Here is a 22,332-nt window from a genome sequence, read left to right on the forward strand (position 1 = left end):
CCAGCAGGTTCAACAATTACACCATTCACAGCCCACCAAACCCGCTCCTCAGAGACCCCATTCTATCCAACAGACCCACCATCATCCTAGTACACCGCAGATCCACCACATCCACCACATGATCCCACAGCCCCCTCCTCAGGACTACCAGCACCAGATTCACGTTATCCATCCTCCCCAGCAGCCACACAGGCCCCAGCCACTTCTCACCACCTTTCAGCCCCTCCAGCCCACCCTCTCCACCTTCCAGCCTCTGCCCCAACACCACCAGTCTCAGCAGCAGGTCCAGTCCTCCACCCAGTCGGCTCGTCCACATTCACAGCCCTCGCACCACCTCCTGCAGACCCAACAACAGCCCCAACCTCACCACAAGCAATCCCAAACCCAGAGCCAGCCTCAGTCCCTCCCCCACTCCATCTCAGACCCCACCGAGACTTTAGAGCCGCCTCCTGCTCCACCCTTACCGCCCCCCTGCTCCCCTCCTCCTCTGCCAAGACCCACTCTGTCCAGGATGGACTCCCATCACATGAGTGTGAAGAGGCTGCGCTGGGAACAAGTGGAAAACTCAGAGGGGACAATATGGGGTCAGGTGAGTAGTGTGGAGTTGAGACACGAGAATTAAGGCTTTAAAAGTGCAACTGAATTTTAAATAGGACTTTAAATGTTATTTTTTTCTACAAACCGAGATGCAGCATACAGATGATTACAGTATCACCTCACGTCTACTGTCTTTGTAGCTAGTTTTAGAAGATGGTGTCTCAATATTAGTTGTTCAGCTTTGAAATATAATGTAAATGTAAACAAATCACACCAATTTAACCCTTGAATGACATTATTACAGTAAGAAAGAGCTTCAAGTATTTCATCTGGTAGCTCAAACTAGCACACCCTTGATAGAAATGACCCTTTAGATCAGAGGTGGGCAGCATTTTTTTCCAAAGGGCCACATCAAGACGTATGAAACAATCAAAGGGCTGCATAGAGAATTGGAATTTTTTTTATTTTTATATGACAGATAATACTTTTTCAGACTTTTTCTTGTAGCATAGTTAGCATGCTTTATAAAAACGTATCTTTCCAAAATTCTTTAGGAATATAACACATATTGTAAACTGGCTCTTGTGACATTATATTATACATGTTAGCTTAACATGCTATACATGTTGGTGGAAATGTGCAAAACAAACTTATATTTGTGTTTCTATGTATTTAAGGTTCAGTCTAGTTCTGGAAACACAATGACTTAAAAATGTTTTTTTTTTTTTAAGTTTTGAGTAAGATTTTTCATTCAAATTTCCTTCAGTCTCGTTTATAAATTATTATTTTTTTTTTTTTATCAATCTTTTTTTTAAAAGTTGTTTTCTTCGGTTGGCCAGATGGAGATTGTCCAAGGGCCACTTTTGGCCCTTGGGCCTTAAGTTGCCCACGTCTGCTTTACAAAGAGTTTGATGTTTTATTTTTAAAGATCAGCATCTCTTTTGGTCCTTTAGCCACAAACGAACTGTTTATTATCAAATAATAATAATAATAATAAAATGTATTTATTTGTTGAATGTCTTTTTGTAGTTGGGGGAAAATTCAGACTATGACAAACTGCACGACATGGTGAAGTATTTGGATCTGGAGCTCCACTTTGGGACTCAGAAGTGCTCATGTGAGTACTTGAAAATCAAAAAGTGCAGTTCTTTGTGTATGTAAACCAAAAACTCACTCGTGTTAATAATTCTGGCTCAGTCCGAGTCACACACACGTGCAGTAAATAACAAAGCTTGATTAGTTGTTGATTTGACTGAAACGTAAAAAGCAGTTCTTTAAGAATATTGTTCAAATTATTGTAGAAATGTGAATTTTAACAGCATAGAATTCATTTGAACAAATGAATAAATAAATGGAGTGTATTTAAATTTAAAACTGTTTACCTTTATACTTAAACTTCTTCACTTTTTGGGTCTTTATAAAACTTTTTTTAGTGCCTGCTCCAGAACCGTCCCTAGAAAGTTTCAAGAAGAAAAATGTGATAAGAATCCTGTCTCAGAAAAAGGCTTACAACGCCTGTAAGTATAATCATTCAGTCATATTGTCTATTCCAGGGGTCTGCAGCCTGCGACTCTTTGGTCCCTCTGCAGCGACTCTTTCAAGCTTTGACCAAAACTAACACAAAACTGAATTTTACTGGTTGTATACCAACAACAACAAAAAAGTTAGTATCAATAGCAGTTTTCATTTTCAGTTTTTTTGTCATTTCTTTTGAAATACAGTAGTCCCTCGTTTATCACGGGGGATCCATACACTGAAGCCCCACGATAAGTGAAAAACAGCGAAGTAGGAATAGTAGTACAAGTATCCAAAAAAGTTCAATCTGGTCCTCTGGACATTCAAAAAAACAAAAAACAAAACAAAGCAAAAAAATCTAGAAACGTTTCGTCTCTCATCCAAGAGACTTCCTCAGTCTGAGGTGCTGTATTCAGCTCAGTCTCTTAAATAGCACCTTCTTAGAGTGGATCAACCAGTTTGCTGCTGACAACCAAAACCAGCTGATCACATGCTCAAGAAGGACCATCAGCCTAACAATGGGTCATTAGCACACTGATAGCTGTTTACTATTCACAGGGGGCTGAGTGATACTAGCAATCACAGCATTGTAAGAGGGGGACAGTTGAACCTGGAGGCCTCCACTCCTGTTTAATGATGGACGATTTCTTTTCACAAAGATGGCCTCCTTTACTCCTCTCTCAAACCATCGTTCCTCTCTGTCCAGGATGTGAACATCTTCATCCTTGAAAGAGTGACCGCTGGCCTGGAGATGAGTGTAGACCGCAGAGTCCTGGCCTGATGATGTTGATCTTCTGTGCTGGGCCATCCTTTTGGCCAGTGGCTGTTTAGTTTCCCCGATGTAAGACTGACCACAGCCCTCCTGACACTGAACAGCATACACAACATTACTCTGTTTGTGCCGGGGGACTGGATCTGTGGGATGAACCAGTCTTTACCGTAATGTATTTTGGGGTTTAAAAGCCACTGGGACGTTATGTTTAGAAAATAAACGTCTCGGTTTCTCTGATACTCCCTCAACATATGGAATGACCACTGGTCTGGGTCTGGGTTCCTCCTTTTCACCTGATGGCTGACTGGAGTCCTGTTTGGGTTTCTTCTCTGCTTTCAGGAAGGCCCAGTTAGGATATCTGGCGTCTGTACTCATCCCTTTAGTTGGCAGCTCAGAACACCACATACAGAACACCATGGACTTTGTGGATAAGGTGAGGGATGTCATCATGGAGACTGATGAAACAATGGTCTCTTTTGATGTCACATCACTCTTTACGTGCATTCCTGTTGATGATGCAGTAGAGGTGGTCAGTTTAAGATTAAAATCAGACACCACTCTGAGCAGCAGGACCACGCTTTCCACAGAACAACTGTGTCAACTCTTGAAACTGTGCCTGCAGTCAACCTACTTCACATATGGGGAGCAATATTATAGGCAGAAACATGGGTGTGCTATGGGGTCTCCAGTTTCTCCTATTGTTGCCAACCTGTACATGGAGGAGGTAGAAAAGAGAGCCTTGACGTCCTTTTCAGGGACACCACCAAGTCATTGGTTCAGGTATGTTGACGACACCTGGGTTAAAATTAAATCTCAGGAAGTCCAACATTTTACTGACCACATCAACTCTGTGGATAAATACATCAAGTTCACACGAGAAGATGTAAAAAATGGCAAGTTGGCTTTCTTGGACTGTGAGGTCTCAGTCTCTGATAGAGGACATTTGCAAACCGAGGTGTACCACAAACCCACCCACACAGACCAGTATTTGCAGTTTGACTCCTATCACCCTTTGGAGCACAAGTTAGGAGTCATCAGGACTCTGTATCACAGAGCAGACAGCGTCCCCACTAGCTCGGAAGCCAGGCAGAAGGAGAAATCCTACACAAGACAGGCTCTAGAGCAATGTGGATATCCTAACTGGGCCTTCCTGAAAGCAGAGAAGAAACCCAAACAGGACTCCAGTCAGCCATCAGGTGAAAAGGAGGAACCCAGACCCAGACCAGTGGTCATTCCATATGTTGAGGGAGTATCAGAGAAACCGAGACGTTTATTTTCTAAACATAACGTCCCAGTGGCTTTTAAACCCCAAAATACATTACGGTAAAGACTGGTTCATCCCACAGATCCAGTCCCCCGGCACAAACAGAGTAATGTTGTGTATGCTGTTCAGTGTCAGGAGGGCTGTGGTCAGTCTTACATCGGGGAAACTAAACAGCCACTGGCCAAAAGGATGGCCCAGCACAGAAGATCAACATCATCAGGCCAGGACTCTGCGGTCTACACTCATCTCCAGGCCAGCGGTCACTCTTTCAGGGATGAAGATGTTCACATCCTGGACAGAGAGGAACGATGGTTTGAGAGAGGAGTAAAGGAGGCCATCTTTGTGAAAAGAAATCGTCCATCATTAAACAGGAGTGGAGGCCTCCGGGTTCAACTGTCCCCCTCTTACAATGCTGTGATTGCTAGTATCACTCAGCCCTCTGTGAATAGTAAACCGCCATCAGTGTGCTAATGATCCATTGTTAGGCTGATGGTCCTTCTTGAGCATGTGATCAGCTGGTTTTGGTTGTCAGCAGCAAAACTGGTTGATCCACTCTGAGAAGGTGCTATTTAAGAGACTGAGCTGAATACAGCACCTCAGACTGAGGAAGTCTCTTGGATGAGAGACGAAACGTTTCTAGATTTTTTTGCTTTGTTTTGTTTTTTGTTTTTTTGAATGTCCAGAGGACCAGATTGGACTTTTTTGGATTTTTCTACCTGGATTATTGAGCATGCATCAGGGTAGTAGTACAAGTAGTAAGTAGTTGTTTATTTCAGTATTTTATATAAATATATATGGCATTTTAAAACCTTCTCACAGTCTTACAATATTCTAAACAATGTTTCTGAACGCTCTTAAAGAGCACAGAATGTCACGAGTTCAGCTCCCTGCCTCCGCTGCCCTCAGCCTTCTGCAAGCGTTCTTGGCCACGCCCACTTCTCTGCTCTGAGAACATCTGATCAGCTGCAGCAGGAAGTTTATCCTGCAGTGTGGGCTGCACACAGGTGCAGCAGATGTTCAATAATTTAAAATAATTTATTTCAAATAAAAATTCCATACTGATCATGCTGCTCATCCATCGATCAGCCGATTGTGTGTCATGTCCAATCTTATTTTGAAAAACCGCGATCAAGCGAGTCTGCGATAAAGGTACTGTGAAGTAGCGAGGGACTACTGTATGTGAATATATGTGAAGTCAAACATACTCACTTTAACTTCATGCTTTATTTCAATATGTAATTATTTTTTCCACAATTAAAAAAAAAATCACATAGGTCTGCATAGTTCGTAGTTTTTTTTATTTTTATTTTTAAAATAAATGATTAAAAATACCCATTTTTTTCTTCTTCTTTCCAAGAATATTGTCTTTTCTTTTGTTTTAAATTGTAAAAATATAATTCCACCACATGCATATAGCATCTCTACTTGCAACGTTGATATTGATAATGTAATAAATACCCATAAATGGGTGGTCATATCAGGGGATTTTTGATCGAGGTTTATGGATGTTTTAACTAGTATGGCTGAGAATGTAAACTGCCCATGAACCGTGTGTTTGAGTTACCAGAGAGTTATTTTCTCTCTCAAAGATGAGAAGCCGATTTGATCCTGCATGTACAGCTGGATGTCCAAGGTCATCCGTGTCGGCTTCTGAGCGAGAGCTGATAAGCTTATAAATAACAATTCTTGCACGCTGCCCGGTGCAGATTCTCCTGTCTGTTCTCCATGCATGTAGAACGTCTGCACATCTGTGTAACCTGTGGTGAAAGTCTGCCTTTACAAGTAAAACTGGTTAAAAATCTACTTGAGTCCTCAAGTGTGGCTTCTTTGAGTAAGTAAGATGAATAGAGGATATTTTTATCCAACAAAAAGTAAAAAATTATTCATGTTTTTAGCTTTATAATGTGGCCACACAAAAAAAACCCTCCAGCAACCATAAAGTGCCACCACTTGATAATCACAGCTGGTTGTTGTGGCTCTGGATAGTTTAGTGCAGGAAGGAGCAAAAATGGCTCCTTCGATCGTAAAGGTTGCAGACCCCTGGTCTATTCTATTTATTATTTTAAAACTTTATTAGCTTCTGGAAAAAAAAAAAAAAACCCAGAACCTTTTCTTCTTGTCTAGTAATTTTATTTTATTTTGTCTTCCTTTAGCCATCCTCATTGCCCACCTGAAGCTCTCTCCTGGTGAGCTACGTCAGGTTCTCATGAGCATGGCCACAGAGCGACTGGAGCCGGCTCACATCATGCAGCTGCTGCTGTACGCTCCTGACGAAGAGGAGATGAAAAAATACGAAGAGTACCGGGAGGACCCCAGCAAACTCAGCGAACCGGATCAGTTTGTGCTGCAGGTACAGTCCTGGTACAGAGAGGCTTTGTTCCTGTTGCTATGACGACAAATGGGTGATGGGAGGTGTTGCCTGTCAGATGTTATCTGTCCCAGAGTTCAAGACTCGTCTGCAGAGTCTGCTCTTCAAGTGCTCTCTCCAAGAGAAGACGGAGGAGCTGAGGGGGGCATACGACTGCATCATCAAGGCCTCCGCTGAGCTGAAGACCAGCAAGAAGCTGGCTAAGATACTAGAGGTGACGTCATCGAAACTAAAAATAAGAGAGCCGTTTTTTATTAGACAAACGGAAAAGTGTTCGTTCTGTTCTGTGAACTGGAACAAGTTCAGATACAGTTTGCTGTGTCATTATTTAATCTTTTTTTTTTTTTTTTACCTTTAAGTTTGTCTTAGCGATGGGAAACTATCTGAATAACAGCCAGCCTAAAAACAACAAGACTACCGGCTTTAAGATCAACTTTCTCACAGAGGTACTGTTCATTTCACGCTAAAAACACAATTTGACAAACAACTAAAACCAAATGTTTTGTTTGTTACAGTTATCTGTCCCCGTCTTTATTTTGTCCTTATCCTTTCAATGGTTCCACTTCTCCTCCTCAGCTGAGCACAACTAAAACCGTCGATGGGAAGTCGACGTTTCTGCACATTCTGGTCAAATCGTTGTGTCAGCATTTTCCAGACGTGTTGGATTTCTCCAAAGATCTGACGACGGTTTCTCTTGCAGCGAAAGGTAAAGAAGATCCATTTAACGTTTTAACTCAAGTGAACAAACTGCGTGTTCCAGCTTTATTCAGCACTTTTTATACCAGGTTTCTGATTTTAATATTCTTTGTTTTTTTGTTTTATTTTACCTTTTTGCAAACAAACCTGCACGTCTTTATTAGTGAACCAGAGGACTATCACGTCAGACGTGAACGACATTCATTCCACTATTCAGGAGATACGCTCGGCTTGTCAAAAGATGCCCGCGACCGCTGAGGATCGCTTTGCTGTCGTCATGAGCGTATCCTTCAAACTAAACAAAAAGAAGAAGAATTGAGATCTTTGTTTTTGAGATCCATGACTTTCTGTATACAGAACTTCCTGGAAAACAGTCACCCAGCTCTGCAGTCTCTGGAGTCGCTCCAACAGAGAGCCACGGAGGAATTCAGCAGAACCGCCTCGTTCTTTGGAGAGGACGGCAAATCCACCTCCTCGGAGGCTTTCTTTGGTATTTTTGCTGAGTTCATGAGCAAGTTTGAGGTAAGGAAGTAACTTAAAGCTGTTTATTATTCAAATGATTACTATACTCAGAACGAAACATGTTATTATTGGTATTTTGTTTATCGTACTTTCCGCCTTAAAAGTCACACCGCCATATAAGTCACATCAGTCCAAATATGTCTAACAAAGTGGGAAAAAAAACATAAATAAGTTGCTTCACCTTATAAGTCACATCTATTATGCATCACTGCTGACCACCCAGAAACATGGGCCGGTGTTGTGCCAAAAATCAAATGACGGCTGTGGGAGCGTGCACAGGAGGACTCTTAACAAGAATTTAACAAGATTAACACTTACAACAATTATTTGTTTGCTCGACATTATAGTAAAGGTGTGTCTCAGTTGAACTTTTCCTTAATAAATGCACTTGAATGGTCGAATCAGTTTCATTTCACGTGGGCGGTGCGGTGAAATGAAGCTCCAGCAGTTCTGGAGCGAGACAAAGGTGGCTTTGGTATGGCAAGCCAAGTGTCTCATTAATAGCCACTTTTACCTATTAATGAGACACTTGCCTTGCCATATTAGTCGAGGGCCCTCTAATGGCTGAAAATGGTAGTGTTCAATATTTTCCATGTCAGAATGAACAAAATCGTCAGATCTCAGAAAAGATTGTTATAAATATGGGGGAAAACAACGTAAATTAGTTGCTTCGGACTATAAGTCACAAGACTTGCTAATTTATGCAAAAAGATGTGACTTATAGTCCGAAAAGTACAGTATCTAATTTTTCCAAAAGCACTTTGTTTTCTTTGTCCCCTCTGCTAGTAATAACCTAAAAGGTTACAGATGAACAACTTTCATGTTTTCATGAACATCCCACATTTTCTGATTTGATATAGTTTTTTTCAACATTTTGCATTTTTAAAACCTAAAGTTTTAGAATTATCTTCAGATATTGCAGCAGTTTTGAGGGCTTCAGTTTCACGCAGAAAAAAAACATTTATCAATAAGGACAAATTTATTAATTAGATATTGAGCCATTATAAAGCTACAGAAAACATAAAAGTTTATTCTTTTTGTTTATAGAGAGCTCTCAGCGATCAACAAGGAACAGAAAACCCAAAGAGCCCCAGAAGTCCACGCCTGGCCTCCCCGCTGGCCTGGTAGCACACGTGTGGAGGTCCCCAAATACTGGACTGTTCCAGCACCTAAAACCTAAAACAATGTGTGCACACACACACACACACACACACACACACACACATTTGAGGTATACACTACATGCACAAACACACATTAAGTGCAATATTTAAATAAACCTTTTCATTTTTACTTAAAGAAATCAGGAGATGGTTAAAAGAAAGATAAACATATTTTACAGAGTGTTAAAGATGTAAACTTTAGGTTTGCATCAGTGTCATTTTTTAGGTGTGAACCTACAATAAAGCTTAATTTAATAAAAAAAAATAACAGTAACCAGAACTCAACCAGTTTCATTTTCAGCATATTTATATTGTTTGGAAGATAGTCTAATTAGTTTAGGTGATATTTCTCTGAGCACCCATAGTGCAGAGTGACAATTAAATATGGAAGTCTTTGTGTCGTATTAAGACATAGATATATTTCATCTTGAAACAGATAAACACTTAATTTAAAACGTGTTGTCAAAGTTAGTGTTTTGAAAAAAGCAGCTTTTCTTAATTAGCTGACATGTTTACTTTTGTCAGACACCCACCACGTTGAATGTAACGTAGGTTTTTTTAATGAAGTGTTGCACTTATTTCTTTTAAAGTGGGGTTGTGTGGAAACATTATGAACACTTAGTAACTTACCTGTTGTAGATGCCTCTTTGAACGAGCTGTTAGCAGGAATTGTTTTACTCTGACCGGAGTGACGAACTAAAGGCTAGTTCATGTCTTTGCAGCAGGTAAGATATTAATTGTTTATAGCCTTCATTCCTAACCCCGATCTGAACTATTTAAGTGAATTTTCATCAGTTCCTGTGACAACAGGTAGTTTTACTCAACGCAGTGTTTCTAACCCTCTGTTTTGTATCGTACTTCTCATTTTTACAACCTGCAAACATGAACCCCAATGTGTGTGAGATGGTACAAGCTGTCTGTTTTTACAGAAAATAATAAAATTAGTCTCCGGTTATTGGGACATTATGACCAGATTGCAGGTGATGTGGATCCTATAATGCAATATGTTCATGTTTAGCTGCTGAATATTGCTCTCACTTCAGTGTAACGCAGATATATTGTTTACAGAATGAGATGTATATGCTGGAGTATCTGAACCACCTTCTTGTTGTTCTGTTTTTTTCTTTTTCTTTAATTCTACTATATTTGATTGCATTTTAATGTGTTTTCTGTGCAAAGCATGGTGTTAAACCACTAAGAGGGCAACAATATCCTTAGATTTACGGTGTAACCAGATTTTCAGACAAATAACGCAGCATACGGTAGTTTCTCAGATGAGCCTCTGTAAAAACAAACTAAGCCTTCAAGACCACTTGCTAAAGTGAGTTACTATAGGAGCAAAGTTTGTAAGTATTTTAAGCTTTATTTTCTAAAGATATGTTGGTCTAATTTATTTATTTCAGCTTAAACGCAACATTTAAAGCACTGCTGTTCATTTAGGATCTATAAAGTGTAAAGTTTGTATTGTAACAAAATAATTTAAACAGATATAAAGACTTGTGTTGGGTCTGCCTTCGCTGTTTATTGCCTGCACCACCATGACATACATGTAATTCTCTGCATGTGCATTTGTCTGTCTGTTAGCTAAATATCTCATGAATGGCTGGGTGAATTGTAATGAAATTCGCAGAAAGTGGTCACTGGATATACATCTACAACTGGTTAACGTGTGAAGTCGGCTCGGTTCAAGTTGGCCGCCGCAGCCAACTGAACTAAGCAAATGCAAACATGGTCATGAATCAGTCAGTTCTACACATATTGAGCTAAAGTTTGGTGTGGTAGTAGCTGAGAGTTGGCTCCAACACTTACTCTAAGTCCAAGCACCAGTAAGTTTTGTCATGCAAGGAAAAAGGACCTCACTATACTTCAGAATCACTTTATTGTCATTGTACAGTTAAGTACAGCAACATTTCATTCCGTACAGCCGTCTGAAGGATAGATGGAAGTGTACCAGGGCTGCTGCTTAATGAAGCACTGCTCTTATCGCTTAAACAAGAAAAGGGCTAGAAAAACACGAGGAGACATGGTATAAAAAAAGGATCTCTCACACCGGCAGGCAAAGCTTTTTAATTTACATATCCACCAGGAGCTTTGAGATAAGTTGGCCTCAAGGTCAGCGGGGAGGCTCAGATAAACAATTGTTTTGGACAGGCCGACTCTACTGATTTAATGTCTGCCTGCAGTTCTGATGATACACTCAATGGCAAATCCAAACAGCCAGATTTGTGGACATTCTGCTGGTCCGTGCTTGATGGCCTTCTCCAAGGTCGATTCCTTCATGCCGGCGAGTCCTAGGAGCTGCAAGTGGCCCACGATTCTCAGAAATCGCGTCCAGCGTACGGTTCATCTCGCAAAACATATTAGTCTGAGTGCTCGAAGCTCAGCGTAATCCTTCACATAAGGCAGGCAGCTTTACTATTGCCAAAACTGCTGCCGACTTTCGACTTCCGACTATCGACTAATTAGTCGATATCCCAGGAATCTACTGATTCCAAAAAAACAGAAACCCTGTTATCATAAATCCAATTATTTATGAGTCTTCTACATCTTCAAGAGACAGCACAGACAGGTACATCATCTTCCAAACACCCCAGGAATCCATGACATATCCAGCTGCGTGTGTCCCTTCAGGGCATGAGGGCTCTCCTGCACCCTTCTTCTAAAAATTGTATCAATTGCGTTGAAAGACCAAGATTCATAATAAATTTCAATTTAAGGAAAACTATTTTTACTTCTTTATATATATATATATATATATATATATATATATATATATATATATATAAAATGTGTTTGGTTTTTTTTACTTTAAATATATATTATACGTACAATAAAAAATAATTTTTTTCTCCTAAGAGGATGTACTGGTGTAATTTAAGAAGAACTATTGCATGCATGACTTCATTTCCTTCAACCTTTTTTATTGTGTGAACCTTTTTATGTTCCTTTACAAGCAGTTTATCTGCCCTCCCTGCAGGTAAATCAGATAAATCAGAATTGTGTGTTCCTGTCCTGGGCAGGCCGAACACATTCATTCATTCATTCCTGTTGCGCTGCTTTATGTTTTCTTCTAATCGCTGCCTGAAAACCTCCTGTGTGATTTGGATGAATTTTTAAACTCTCTTCAGAGATTATTTAGTCTCGTACTGACAAAACGCCTCCTGGCGAGGTGTCGTAATCTCTTACATTTTAACTTCACCTTGTGGAGGACGTGGAGTTTGATCTCAAGACCGAGATTCCTGCGGTTGTCTTTGTGTAATTAGTGACACGCTGTTTTGTTTGGGCGACAAGAGACGGTTCCAGGCAGAGCTGGTGGAATGATACGCTGAAGATTTAACAAAAGGTGAGTGTGTCTTTATATGTTAGATTATTTTATACATAAAGCCGGTGAGGGGCTGAGCTGGAGCTGTTACTGTCAAGTTTTAGATTTGAGTAAAGATATGTTTAACATTTGGGCTTCAAGTGTCAAGTGTGGCCAGTATTCAATATATGTGAATTAATGAATTAACTGGTCATTATGGATTCATGCAACGTGACCATAAACAGTTAGATCATCTGAAAAGACTTCAAAGTTCATGCTCAATAATCCAGGTAGAAAATCCAACAATGTTCAGTCAGGTCATCTGGGCGGCTTCTTTTTACTGTTGAGACGTTTCATCCTTCATCCAAAGGACTTCATCAGAACGAGGAGCCACAAACAAACTGAGTCCCACAAGCCTCATCCTCACATAGTGGACCAACCAGTTTGCTGGTGATAGGATGGCTTCCGGGGCCCACCCTCTCCCCCTTCGACAACTCTGAGGCAGCCACAGCCAAAGAGGTTCAAAACATCAAAGTCCGTGCTCAATAATCCAGGTAGAAAATCCAACAAAGTTCAATAATCCAGGTAGAAAATCCAACAAAGTTCAATAATCCAGGTAGAAAATCCAACAAAGTTCAGTCAGGTCATCTGGACGGTTTCTTTTTTCTGTTGAGAAGTTTCGCCCTTCATCCAAAGGACTTCAGGAGTCAACGGGGAGAGGGCGGGCCCTGGAAGCCATCTTATCAAACTGGTTGGCATGTGGGACTCAGTTTGTTTGTGGCTCCTCAGATTGATGAAGTCCTTCGGATGAAGCATCTCAACAGAAAAAAGAAACCGTCCAGATGGCCTGCCTGAACCTTGTTGGATTCAGAAAAGTCATTTATTTACTATTTTATGAAATTAAAGTGTGTTTGGTAGATTTTACAACCATAAATGATGAAATCAAATGTTCTCATTATTTAATCTCAGCACATTTGTTTAATTAACTGGTTTCCAGATGACTTTTGAAGGAGCAACAACCAGTTCACCCCCAACTCAGGCGCCGCCTCGGGGGGGCAGCACCCTGGTCACAGTGGACATTGTGGTGCTGGTGGTCTACTTTCTACTGGTGCTGGCTGTGGGATTCTGGGTAAGCATGTTAGGTTTAAGAAATAAACTTTTGGTTTGTTTATCCATCCTTTGCATTGCCGTGAACTGTTTGAATTTTCTTTACTGGGCTGCAAAAACCAGCAGAGCTTTAAATAAGAATTTATTCTGTTCTGTGCAAAACCTTAGAGAAAATAGCAACGTTTTAATCATGTTTTCATGTAAAAGGTAGATAAGTTGTGTGATGCAGGGAATCATGATTTGTTTGATAAATTTTATTTATTAGGGATAAAAGGGAGTGATTTTCTTACAGTTGGAGTTCACGTTCCTGCTGGATTATCGACACAAAGTTCGAATAAATCTCAAAATGAATGCAAATAAAAACTTTGCTTTATTGGGATCTTTTACTATAATGTGCCAAAAGTTATTTCCATAACTTTTTATTATAAAAATGACTCTAAACTTAAATCTAGTTAGTCAAAAACAATAAAACACGAATGAGACGAGCGTTGTGCAGCTTCTACACTTTCTATGTGACCCAAATGAAGCAGAGAGAGGTGGTTTTACAGCATAAACAGAAGCTGATTGATTGATTTCTGCTCATAGAGCAGTTTAAAACTATTTAAAATAATTATCTAAAACATATCTGAGACTGAGGCAACATAAAGCTGTGAAGTTTAAAATAAAACCACGAGCTGTGTTCTGTCCTGCAGGACAGATGAGGAAACAGCAGCTCCACTAAATCAATCAAACAACATGAATATGAACAAACTTTGCATTATGCTTTAAACTGCTTTACATAACTTTTATTCTAAAGTGTATTCATTTCCTATTATTTCATTAGTCTATGTGGAGGACGAAGCGCAGCACTGTGGATGGATACTTCTTGGCTGGGAAGAGTATGACCTGGTGGCCGGTGAGTCAGACGTTATGTTAAAATAAAAATCTACAAATACTGATTTCATAACTGCAAAATAATCTCAGGGTAAAAGCCACATTAACTATATTATATTTTTCAAACTATAAAGCACACTTAAAATCCTTTAATTTTCTCAAAAATCAACAGTGAGCCTTATAATGTATGTATTAATTCTGGTTGTGCTTACTGACCTCGAACTGATTTCATGTGGTACACGACGCACAAAAATCTGTCATAATGTTTTGGTTTTGCTTAATGCGCCTTATAATCCAGTGCGCCTTATAGTCTGAACAATACGGTAATGTTCTGCTGTTTAAAAAAATCAAGTTTCTTTAATCTGTGTTCAGGTGGGGGCTTCTCTGTTCGCCAGCAATATCGGCAGTGGACATTTCATCGGACTGGCCGGCTCTGGAGCTGCAGCAGGAATTGGGGCGATCGCTTATGAATGGAACGTAAGAGAGCCAGAAATTAATAAAACACACTGATGTGTTCTAAAAAAAAACACTAACATGTTGCTGTATGTTGAAAACCAGGGAATGTTTATGGTTTTGCTCCTGGGGTGGCTCTTCCTGCCCATTTATATTTCCTCAGGGGTGAGTAACTTACACACATGTGCATGCACGTGTGCATTTCTTGTTCTTTTAAAGCATCTTTCCTCCACAGGTGACGACCATGCCAGAGTATCTGCAGAGGCGCTTTGGTGGAAGAAGAACTCAGTTATTTTTAGCCGTGCTGTCCTTATTTATTTACATCTTTACAAAAATATCGGTACGACACAAACCAACATATACCGTACTTTCTGCCGTACACGTTACACCACTGTATAAGTCGCATCAGTCCAAATATCTAATAAATAATGCCTAATAAAGTGAAAAAATAAATAAATAAATGTTGCTTCGCCCTATAAGTCGCATCTATTATGCGTCGCCGCTGACAACCTGGAAATGTGGGCCGGTGTTGTGCTAAAAATTGATTGGCTGCCAAATGGCGGCCACGAGAGCATGCACGGGAGGACTTTTAACAAGAATTTAGCAAGATTAACACTTAAAAACAATTATTTGTTTGCTCAAAATTATAACAAAGCTGTGTCTCAGTTGAACTTTTCCTTAATAAATGCACTTTAATGGTCAAATCAGCTGCATTTCAAAAATCGACTTGCGGCTGTAGGAGCGCGCAGAGGGACGACTTGCTGTGCGTTTCTTCGAAATTTAACAAGATAACCACCTAAAAATAATTTTTTGTTTGCTCGACTTTATAGCAAATGTGTGTCTCAGTTGAACTTTTCCTTAATAAATGCACTTTCATAGTCAAATCAGCTGCATTTCGCCTGTGTGACGCGGCAAAATGCAGCTGATTTGAAGTTTGCTCCAGGAGTTCCTGAGTGAGACGAAGACGGTTGTGTATGGCAAGCCAAGTGGCTCATTAATAGCCACTTTTCCCTATTAATGAGACACTTGGCTTGCCATACTTCTCGAGAGCCCTCTAGTGGCTGAAAATGATAATGTTTAAAATTTTTATGTCAGAATGAGGAAATCGTCAGATCTCAGCCAAAAAATGGGTTTAAAATATGGGGGGGGGGGGGGTGTATGTTAGTTGCTTTGGTGTATAAGTCGCAGGACTTGCAAATGCATGCAAAAAGGTGCAACTTGTATGGCAAAAAATGTGTTTAGTGCATATCTGTGGACTTTTTGAACTTTTCCTTTGTGGACAGTAAACTATAAGCTCTTGTGTGTTACGTTTTGTGCAGGTGGACATGTATGCAGGTGCAGTGTTCATTCAGCTTGCATTAAAATGGAACATCTACCTGGCTGTGGTGCTGCTGTTATCAGTGACTGCTCTTTACACTGTAGCAGGTGACCTCTCCTCTTTAGTGATGTTCAAACCAGTAGCTCTCCTCCTGGAAAAGCTGCGAGAATCACCCTGCAGCTGTGTAAATCGCATCATGTGTTGTAGGTGGTCTGGCTGCAGTTATCTACACCGACGCTGCTCAGACTGCCATCATGCTGGGAGGAGCACTCACCCTCATGGGCTTCAGTCAGTCAAAGCATGAGCACAATCGCCCTGCACCTCCTCTGGTGGATTTATGTCCTGCTCCAGCTCCTTTTGTCTCTCCCGTCCAGGTTTTGCTGAGGTTGGAGGCTGGAACGCTTTGATGCAGGGATACGCCAACGCCATCCCCACAATCCGCATGCCCAACTCCACCTGCGGCATCCCTCGAGATGACGCCTTCCACATCTTTAGAGACCCGGTGACCTCTGACCTGCCTTGGCCTGGCGTCATCATTGGCATGTCAGTCCCCTCCATGTGGTACTGGTGCTCTGATCAGGTACTTTTTGCTTTTTTTCTATATGTTGGTACTTTAATTTATTTTGTACATGACATAGAGCTTTATCTTTGCAGTTATTTTACTTAGTACACATCCATTACATTCATGTTTTCCATTCATTTAGCATCAACTTCTCTGTGTGTGTTTGCATCTGCGATGGATCTGGAAATGAAAAATAAATAATTCAGCTGTTGTCGTTTTTAAATAAATCACCACCATGTGCTTCTTGAGCACTTCCTGCAGGATTATTATAATGTTTCTGCCCAAATAACCAAACATTTTTAAACAGACTGTAATGAAAGATTAACTTAATACAGTTTACACAAATCTATATATCCTCAACAGGTAAGATAGTAACTGTTCATTGCTGTTCTATAGAAACCAGTTTAGAAAAAATCTGCATGAACTCTTTAGATGTTATTTTTTCTGATAACTTCTTTTATTTTTTTTACACCATACTTTAAAACCTCGTTCTGTACAGACACACAGACATCGCTGTGGAAGAACAGGGCGCTGGACGTACATGTAGCTAATAGAAAATATGTCAAAAAACCTTAAAAAGACCAATCCTGTTCCACACAAGACACTTTTGCAGGAAATATGGAAGAAAATTCAACCTGAAAGCATTACATATCTTTCCAACAGGCTGCTGGAATTTAAATAAAATTAAATAATTTGATGTCTAATAACAGAAAACATCTTGAATTCTAAGCATTCACTTCATTTTTGCAGGAAATGCAAATTCTCTAGTTAGTTTTTAGTTCACTTCATTTTGTTTATCTTAATCTGAGACTCAACAGAAATGTTCATCCTAATAACTTCCATCATGTCTACTTGACACATTTGGCTTCTTTAGAAATTTTCTGTTTTACAAGTCCAACATGAGACCAGCGTGCTCGCTTTTACTGGTCATTTACTGTCTTATCAGTTAAGAGGTAACAAGTTTACGGTTTTTATTCTAATTCCCACTCAACAAACCATCTCTGTTGCTCATTAACTACAATCTGAGCGTCGGCTGTGGTTGGGATTCTCCGCAGGTGATTGTTCAGCGCTCTCTGGCTGCCAAGACTCTGACTCATGCGAAGGGCGGCTCCCTCCTGGCTGCCTACCTGAAGGTCCTGCCTTTTTTTGCCATCATGCTGCCCGGCATGATCAGCAGGATCCTCTACACAGGTACACACTCTCAAGATGTTTATTAGGACTTAATGTGTGAATGTTCATGAAGCGTTCACTCTATTGGGATCCATTTTTCTTCTGTCCATTTGTTGGCGTGATTCTCGTCCCGCAGTTTTCAAGCTGTTTCAACAAATCATAAATCAAAATGTTCAGCTCTTTCAGGACAATCCTGCTATGACTTTTAGTATTGGTACCACTTTAGCTTTTTGACATGTTTAGCCTTTTCTGCCATTTTTTTCTCCTAGAAAATGAATTGAGCTCATTTTACATCCTTCAAATCTTTAGATCTTTTTACACTTTTTATTGCTCCTTTCACATTTTGTTCTGGTTCAGCTTCTTTCAGCTTGCTTGCGCAAATTTAAACTGTTTTTCAGCTAATTTCAGCTAATTTCAGCTGTTTTGTGCTCCTTTCAGATTCTTTCTGCTAACTACAACAATTTTGTTCTTCTAACTTCTTCCTGCTAATTTCAGCATGTTATGCTCCTTTCAGCTTATTTCTGCAAGTTCCAGCTATTTCTACTATTTCAGCTACTATTTAGCTGTGTTTTTGTTAATTTTAGCTTTTTCAGCTAATTCCAAATTTTTTAGCTCATTTCAGCTCCTCTCATTTCCTTCTAGTTTAAGCTTCATTCTGTCTTTTCAGCTACTTTTCAGCTATTTTTTATCATTTCAACTGTTTTTTAAGCTAATTTTGGTGCTTATTTAAACCTAATTCAGCAAATGTGTTCTTTCTAACTTAGGCTTGTTCTTCCATTTCAGCTAATTTCAGCTGTTTTTCAGCAAATTCTTCAGCAATAAGCATCCACATGGCATTTTCTCAGGAAATGCAATTTCTCTAGTTTTGCAGATACTTTTATTATATTGTGGTGTTTTTGCTGCATGTTACTGCGTGCAGATGAAGTGGCGTGTGCAGACCCGGAGCTATGCAAACAGATTTGTGGAAACTCCGTGGGCTGTTCAGATATCGCCTACGCCAAGCTGGTCATGGAGCTTCTGCCTGCAGGTCAGACACTTCTCTCCTGCATTAGTTTTTCCTCTCACACTGACGAGAGTTCTCAATGTGAAACCTGTCGTTCCCTCTAGGACTGAGGGGGCTGATGATGGCTGTGATGATCGCTGCTCTCATGTCATCTCTGACCTCCATCTTTAACAGTGCCAGCACCATTTTTACCATGGATTTATGGAAGGGTTTCAGATCTCGTGCGTCCGAATGGGAGCTCATGATTGTGGGCAGGTTTGTGACAAAAATAAATGTATATTTTATACATGGGCCTTGCTGCAGCATTGACGCTACATACAGAAACTCTAAAAGGAGAAAAAAAATTATTTTGAAAAAGCTACATTACTGTTTATATGTTTTTATGTTGTAAAAGCTAACAGTTTGAAAAAAAATCCACTTTGTGTGTATTTGGAGATGTGTATACAGTTTTCTACAAAAATCTATATTTAGCCGTCAAGGAGTCAAACTTTCTTGCAAACTTTTTTTCTGATTTTTCACTAATTTTCTGTCCAGTCCTTGTGCCTATATCCATTTACCAGAAACAAATTTTTTTCCCTCATTAATTCATTTAGTTCTGATCTATGAATCTTTTAGGCATAAAAACTCTCCTTAAGTAAAAAACAACAGAAAATTTACTAATCATTTTAAACGGTGTCTCTAGACGTTTTGTTACCAGCAGCCTGTAATACAGTTTCTTCCCATTTCATTTAAATCTATACAAATACCCAATAATAGTTTGAATTAATATTTTATCATCAATAAGGCGATGCTAGCTCTTTAGCTATTCACTAAAAACTTGTCTTAACTGAAGGACGAAGCATCTCTCGGGTCTTGTCTGGATTTTTTTCTTGTTTTTTCAAGACTCGACTTTCAGATAATGTTCACTGGCTGATGTTTTTAGACTTGACACTTGTTCATCCTCCACTTCCAATTTTATTTTATTTTTTTAAGGGCACAGTATGCCATATTTTGGACTAAAACTTAGTGGGGAAAAGTCGTCAGACTCCAAAGAAAACATCTTGAAAGGCCTTAAAGAACCCCTGAAGAACCCTTGATCAAGAACCCTTCAAGATCACAAGAAATCTGACTGCTTGAAAGCAACGTTTAAAGAAATGAAAGTTGGATTCAAACCTTTGCACAGCACTGCATGCATCAGGAAGATGCACTTAGCAGCTAAGATCAGAGAAATGTTCCAGTTCTCCCAGCAGTCTGGCTGAGCGGTGTTTAAATTATTGTAGGGTGTTTGTGCTCGTGCTGGTGGTGGTCTCTGTGCTCTGGATTCCTGTCGTCCAGGCCAGCCAGGGCGGTCAGCTCTTCATCTACATCCAGTCCATCAGCACCTACCTGCAGCCACCCGTCAGCATCATCTTCCTCATGGGCTGCTTCTGGAAGAGGACGAACGAGAAGGTAAGGGACAGCCTGAACAGTTACTTCCGCTTCTGGTTCAGACGTTTACATTTGGATTTTCTGTCGCTCAGGGGGCGTTCTGGGGCCTCGTCGTCGGCCTCACTGTGGGCTGCATACGCATGTTACTGGACTTCATCTACCCTGCACCTCTGTGTTATGAAGAGGACAGCAGGCCTGGCGTGCTGAAATATGTCCATTATCTGTACTTCTCCGTCCTACTGTCCTTCATCACACTCGCCGTGGTGGTTGGAGTGAGCCTGGCTACAGAAGAGCCAACTCCAGAGCAGGTGAAACGGCTCTCACCTCTTTCACCTGTTGGCTTTTTAGTTTGAACTCACAGGGCAGTGTTGCCAGATAGTCGAGGTTTTCCAGCCCAAAAGTCTGTTAAAAACCGCCCCATCACACAAAAACACGCCCAATCAAAAAAATGATAGATAGATAGATAGATAGATAGATAGATAGATAGATAGATAGATGTTCAATATGAATTTTTCTATATTTATCACCACAGTAATAGTGTTACACACATTAGTAGTTGTAAACACTCAAAATAATACATGTTGGTTTAGTTCTTACCTTTAACCTAAACATTTAAGGAGTAAACATTTTTACTAATCACTTTAAGTTATAAATGTTGTCTTTGGTGCCGGTTTATTTTCCAAATATATTGGTGTGTTTGAATGACAGGCATTAACATAAAACATTTTGTAGAACGGTGCTTTATGAAGCTCAGTCCATTTCCTTCTATCAGTTGACCGGCAGTTCTGCCACATCCAATATGGAGGCCGCTCCGACATACCGCCGCTACGGGCCAGCCCACTCAACGAGGTGTCCACTAAAACTGCCTCATCAGTGCCCTGGTAGATGACAATAGCCAATCAGTGATGGAGAAAGGTCAGAGGAGCTTTGCTATGAAATAATGATGAATGATTGTTTGAAATGTGTTTTAAGAAGTTAATTCAGAAACCACCGATCCGACTCCAAATCCACCCAAATTATCCCCACCCGCCCAAAGCAATTTTTACCCACAAAATCAGAATGAAAACCGCCCAAATCTGGCAACACTGTCACAGGGCCTTCAGCTACAACCACTCAGTGCCACAAGGAGTCAATGATGCATAAAACCTCTTTAAGGGAGTGTTTATGCTGCGTTCATTTATCAGCTGTAACCAAAAGGCAGGTAATATGTTGATGCCCATGTGTCTGTTTCAGCCCTATTCAAGATGGCCACCATAGCCAGTCACCCTTTGTAACAGAAAAGTGGTTTGAACTCTATTATACAAAGTAGCTGACAGTGATGCTTAACGCGTACTCTGAGCGCAATTTTGCTCAAAGTTTGGCCAAAATGACACGATCCTAATCCAAATCTCTGGCATGAAGGTGAACATTTGGCATTGAATTGTTTTCTGACCAGGTGAGTCGTCTGACGTGGTTCACAAGGTTTGACCCTGTGAAGCCTAAAGAGCAGGTGTCCTCGGTGGAGCAGAGCGTCAACGGACAAGCACGTCATCACAGAACAGGTGGGTCAAAGTCTGCTTCTCTTCGAACCGTCAGTCCTGCTGAATATTTGTCGTATGTGCTGACGACTTCCTTCTCCTTAAATTCTGCAGACTCGTCCGTTTCCAGCATTCGGACTCAGTCCAGGTTTATGGCGGTCCTCTGCTGGCTGTGTGGGATGGAGCAGAAGAAGGAGGACAATCCTCCGCCGGCACCCGAGCCGACCGTGTGTAGTCTGGAAGAGAAGCCGCGTTTGCGACTCGTTGTGAACATCAACCTCATCGTCTGCCTCTCTGCGACGGCCTTCATCATCGGCTACTGGGCCTGAAAGGCAGCGCTGCACATGTTCATGTAGCTGTTTCAAAGGTTTTGTACAGATTTGTTTTAATGTCCTGTTTGTAGCACAAAACTAGAACAAGTTTAAAAAATATGCATAGCTTTCTTGTTTTATTAAAATACATGCCTGTCTCTAGTCTCATATGAAATTAGGTCTGTCATTTTAACACATTTTATATTAGAAAACAGACAAATGTACTGAACTGTATACATTTTCATGAAAATAAACTGATAAATTGAAGGTCAAAGTTGAAAGTTAACTTTCTGTTGAAAAATCCAATACACAGTATTATCTGCAAGATTCAGTAACAAAATTGAACTTGGGGAAAAAAAGACGAAATTGCAAAGACTTAATTGATTTTATTTGGCCAAAGTTGATTTAATCAATTACAAAAGAGAAAAACAAATATCCCTCTAACTATAAAAAGCAAATCTTTGAGCATCAAA

At 40.3% G+C, this 22,332-nt stretch overlaps 2 protein-coding genes across 7 annotated transcripts in view; both read left to right on the forward strand.

The window, feature by feature from the left end:
- Positions 1 to 8,882, forward strand: part of grid2ipa (glutamate receptor, ionotropic, delta 2 (Grid2) interacting protein, a) — a 61,081-nt gene extending 52,199 nt beyond the window's left edge. The window contains exons 15-24 of the mRNA XM_037688357.1: positions 8 to 589; positions 1,567 to 1,654; positions 1,971 to 2,054; positions 6,242 to 6,438; positions 6,515 to 6,670; positions 6,816 to 6,902; positions 7,033 to 7,162; positions 7,317 to 7,435; positions 7,510 to 7,674; positions 8,722 to 8,882. Of these exons, the coding sequence (XP_037544285.1) occupies positions 8 to 589; positions 1,567 to 1,654; positions 1,971 to 2,054; positions 6,242 to 6,438; positions 6,515 to 6,670; positions 6,816 to 6,902; positions 7,033 to 7,162; positions 7,317 to 7,435; positions 7,510 to 7,674; positions 8,722 to 8,802 (1,689 nt within the window). The 3' untranslated portion in view covers positions 8,803 to 8,882. The remainder of the gene's footprint in view (positions 1 to 7; positions 590 to 1,566; positions 1,655 to 1,970; positions 2,055 to 6,241; positions 6,439 to 6,514; positions 6,671 to 6,815; positions 6,903 to 7,032; positions 7,163 to 7,316; positions 7,436 to 7,509; positions 7,675 to 8,721) is intronic.
- A 5,228-nt stretch (positions 8,883 to 14,110) lies between these two features.
- slc5a11 (solute carrier family 5 member 11) lies at positions 14,111 to 21,918 on the forward strand. Of its 6 annotated transcripts, none has more exons than XM_037688967.1 (14): positions 14,111 to 14,140; positions 14,491 to 14,595; positions 14,677 to 14,736; positions 14,807 to 14,911; positions 15,891 to 15,996; positions 16,097 to 16,177; positions 16,264 to 16,469; positions 17,507 to 17,642; positions 18,541 to 18,648; positions 18,729 to 18,879; positions 19,884 to 20,052; positions 20,124 to 20,339; positions 21,467 to 21,572; positions 21,663 to 21,918. In XM_037688967.1, exons 1-14 carry the CDS (start codon positions 14,126 to 14,128, stop codon positions 21,875 to 21,877), a joined length of 1,779 nt encoding a protein of 592 aa, XP_037544895.1. In that variant the 5' UTR covers positions 14,111 to 14,125; the 3' UTR covers positions 21,878 to 21,918. The 6 variants fall into 6 exon arrangements, with proteins under 6 accessions (XP_037544895.1, XP_037544897.1, XP_037544896.1 ...); XM_037688969.1 differs by having other exon boundaries at positions 21,467 to 21,541; positions 21,584 to 21,918; XM_037688968.1 differs by having other exon boundaries at positions 21,467 to 21,918.
- Positions 21,919 to 22,332: the final 414 nt, after the last annotated feature.

Source organism: Nematolebias whitei, chromosome 15 (assembly GCF_014905685.2).
Source record: "Nematolebias whitei isolate Nwh7 chromosome 15, NemWhi1, whole genome shotgun sequence".
NCBI lineage: Eukaryota > Metazoa > Chordata > Actinopteri > Cyprinodontiformes > Rivulidae > Nematolebias > Nematolebias whitei.

Coding starts and splice junctions, on each gene's coding strand:
- slc5a11 (XM_037688968.1), top strand. Junction 15,997..16,096: donor TGCTCTTTACACTGTAGCAG/GTGACCTCTCCT, acceptor CATGTGTTGTAG/GTGGTCTGGCTGCAGTTATC. Junction 16,178..16,263: donor ACTCACCCTCATGGGCTTCA/GTCAGTCAAAGC, acceptor TCTCCCGTCCAG/GTTTTGCTGAGGTTGGAGGC.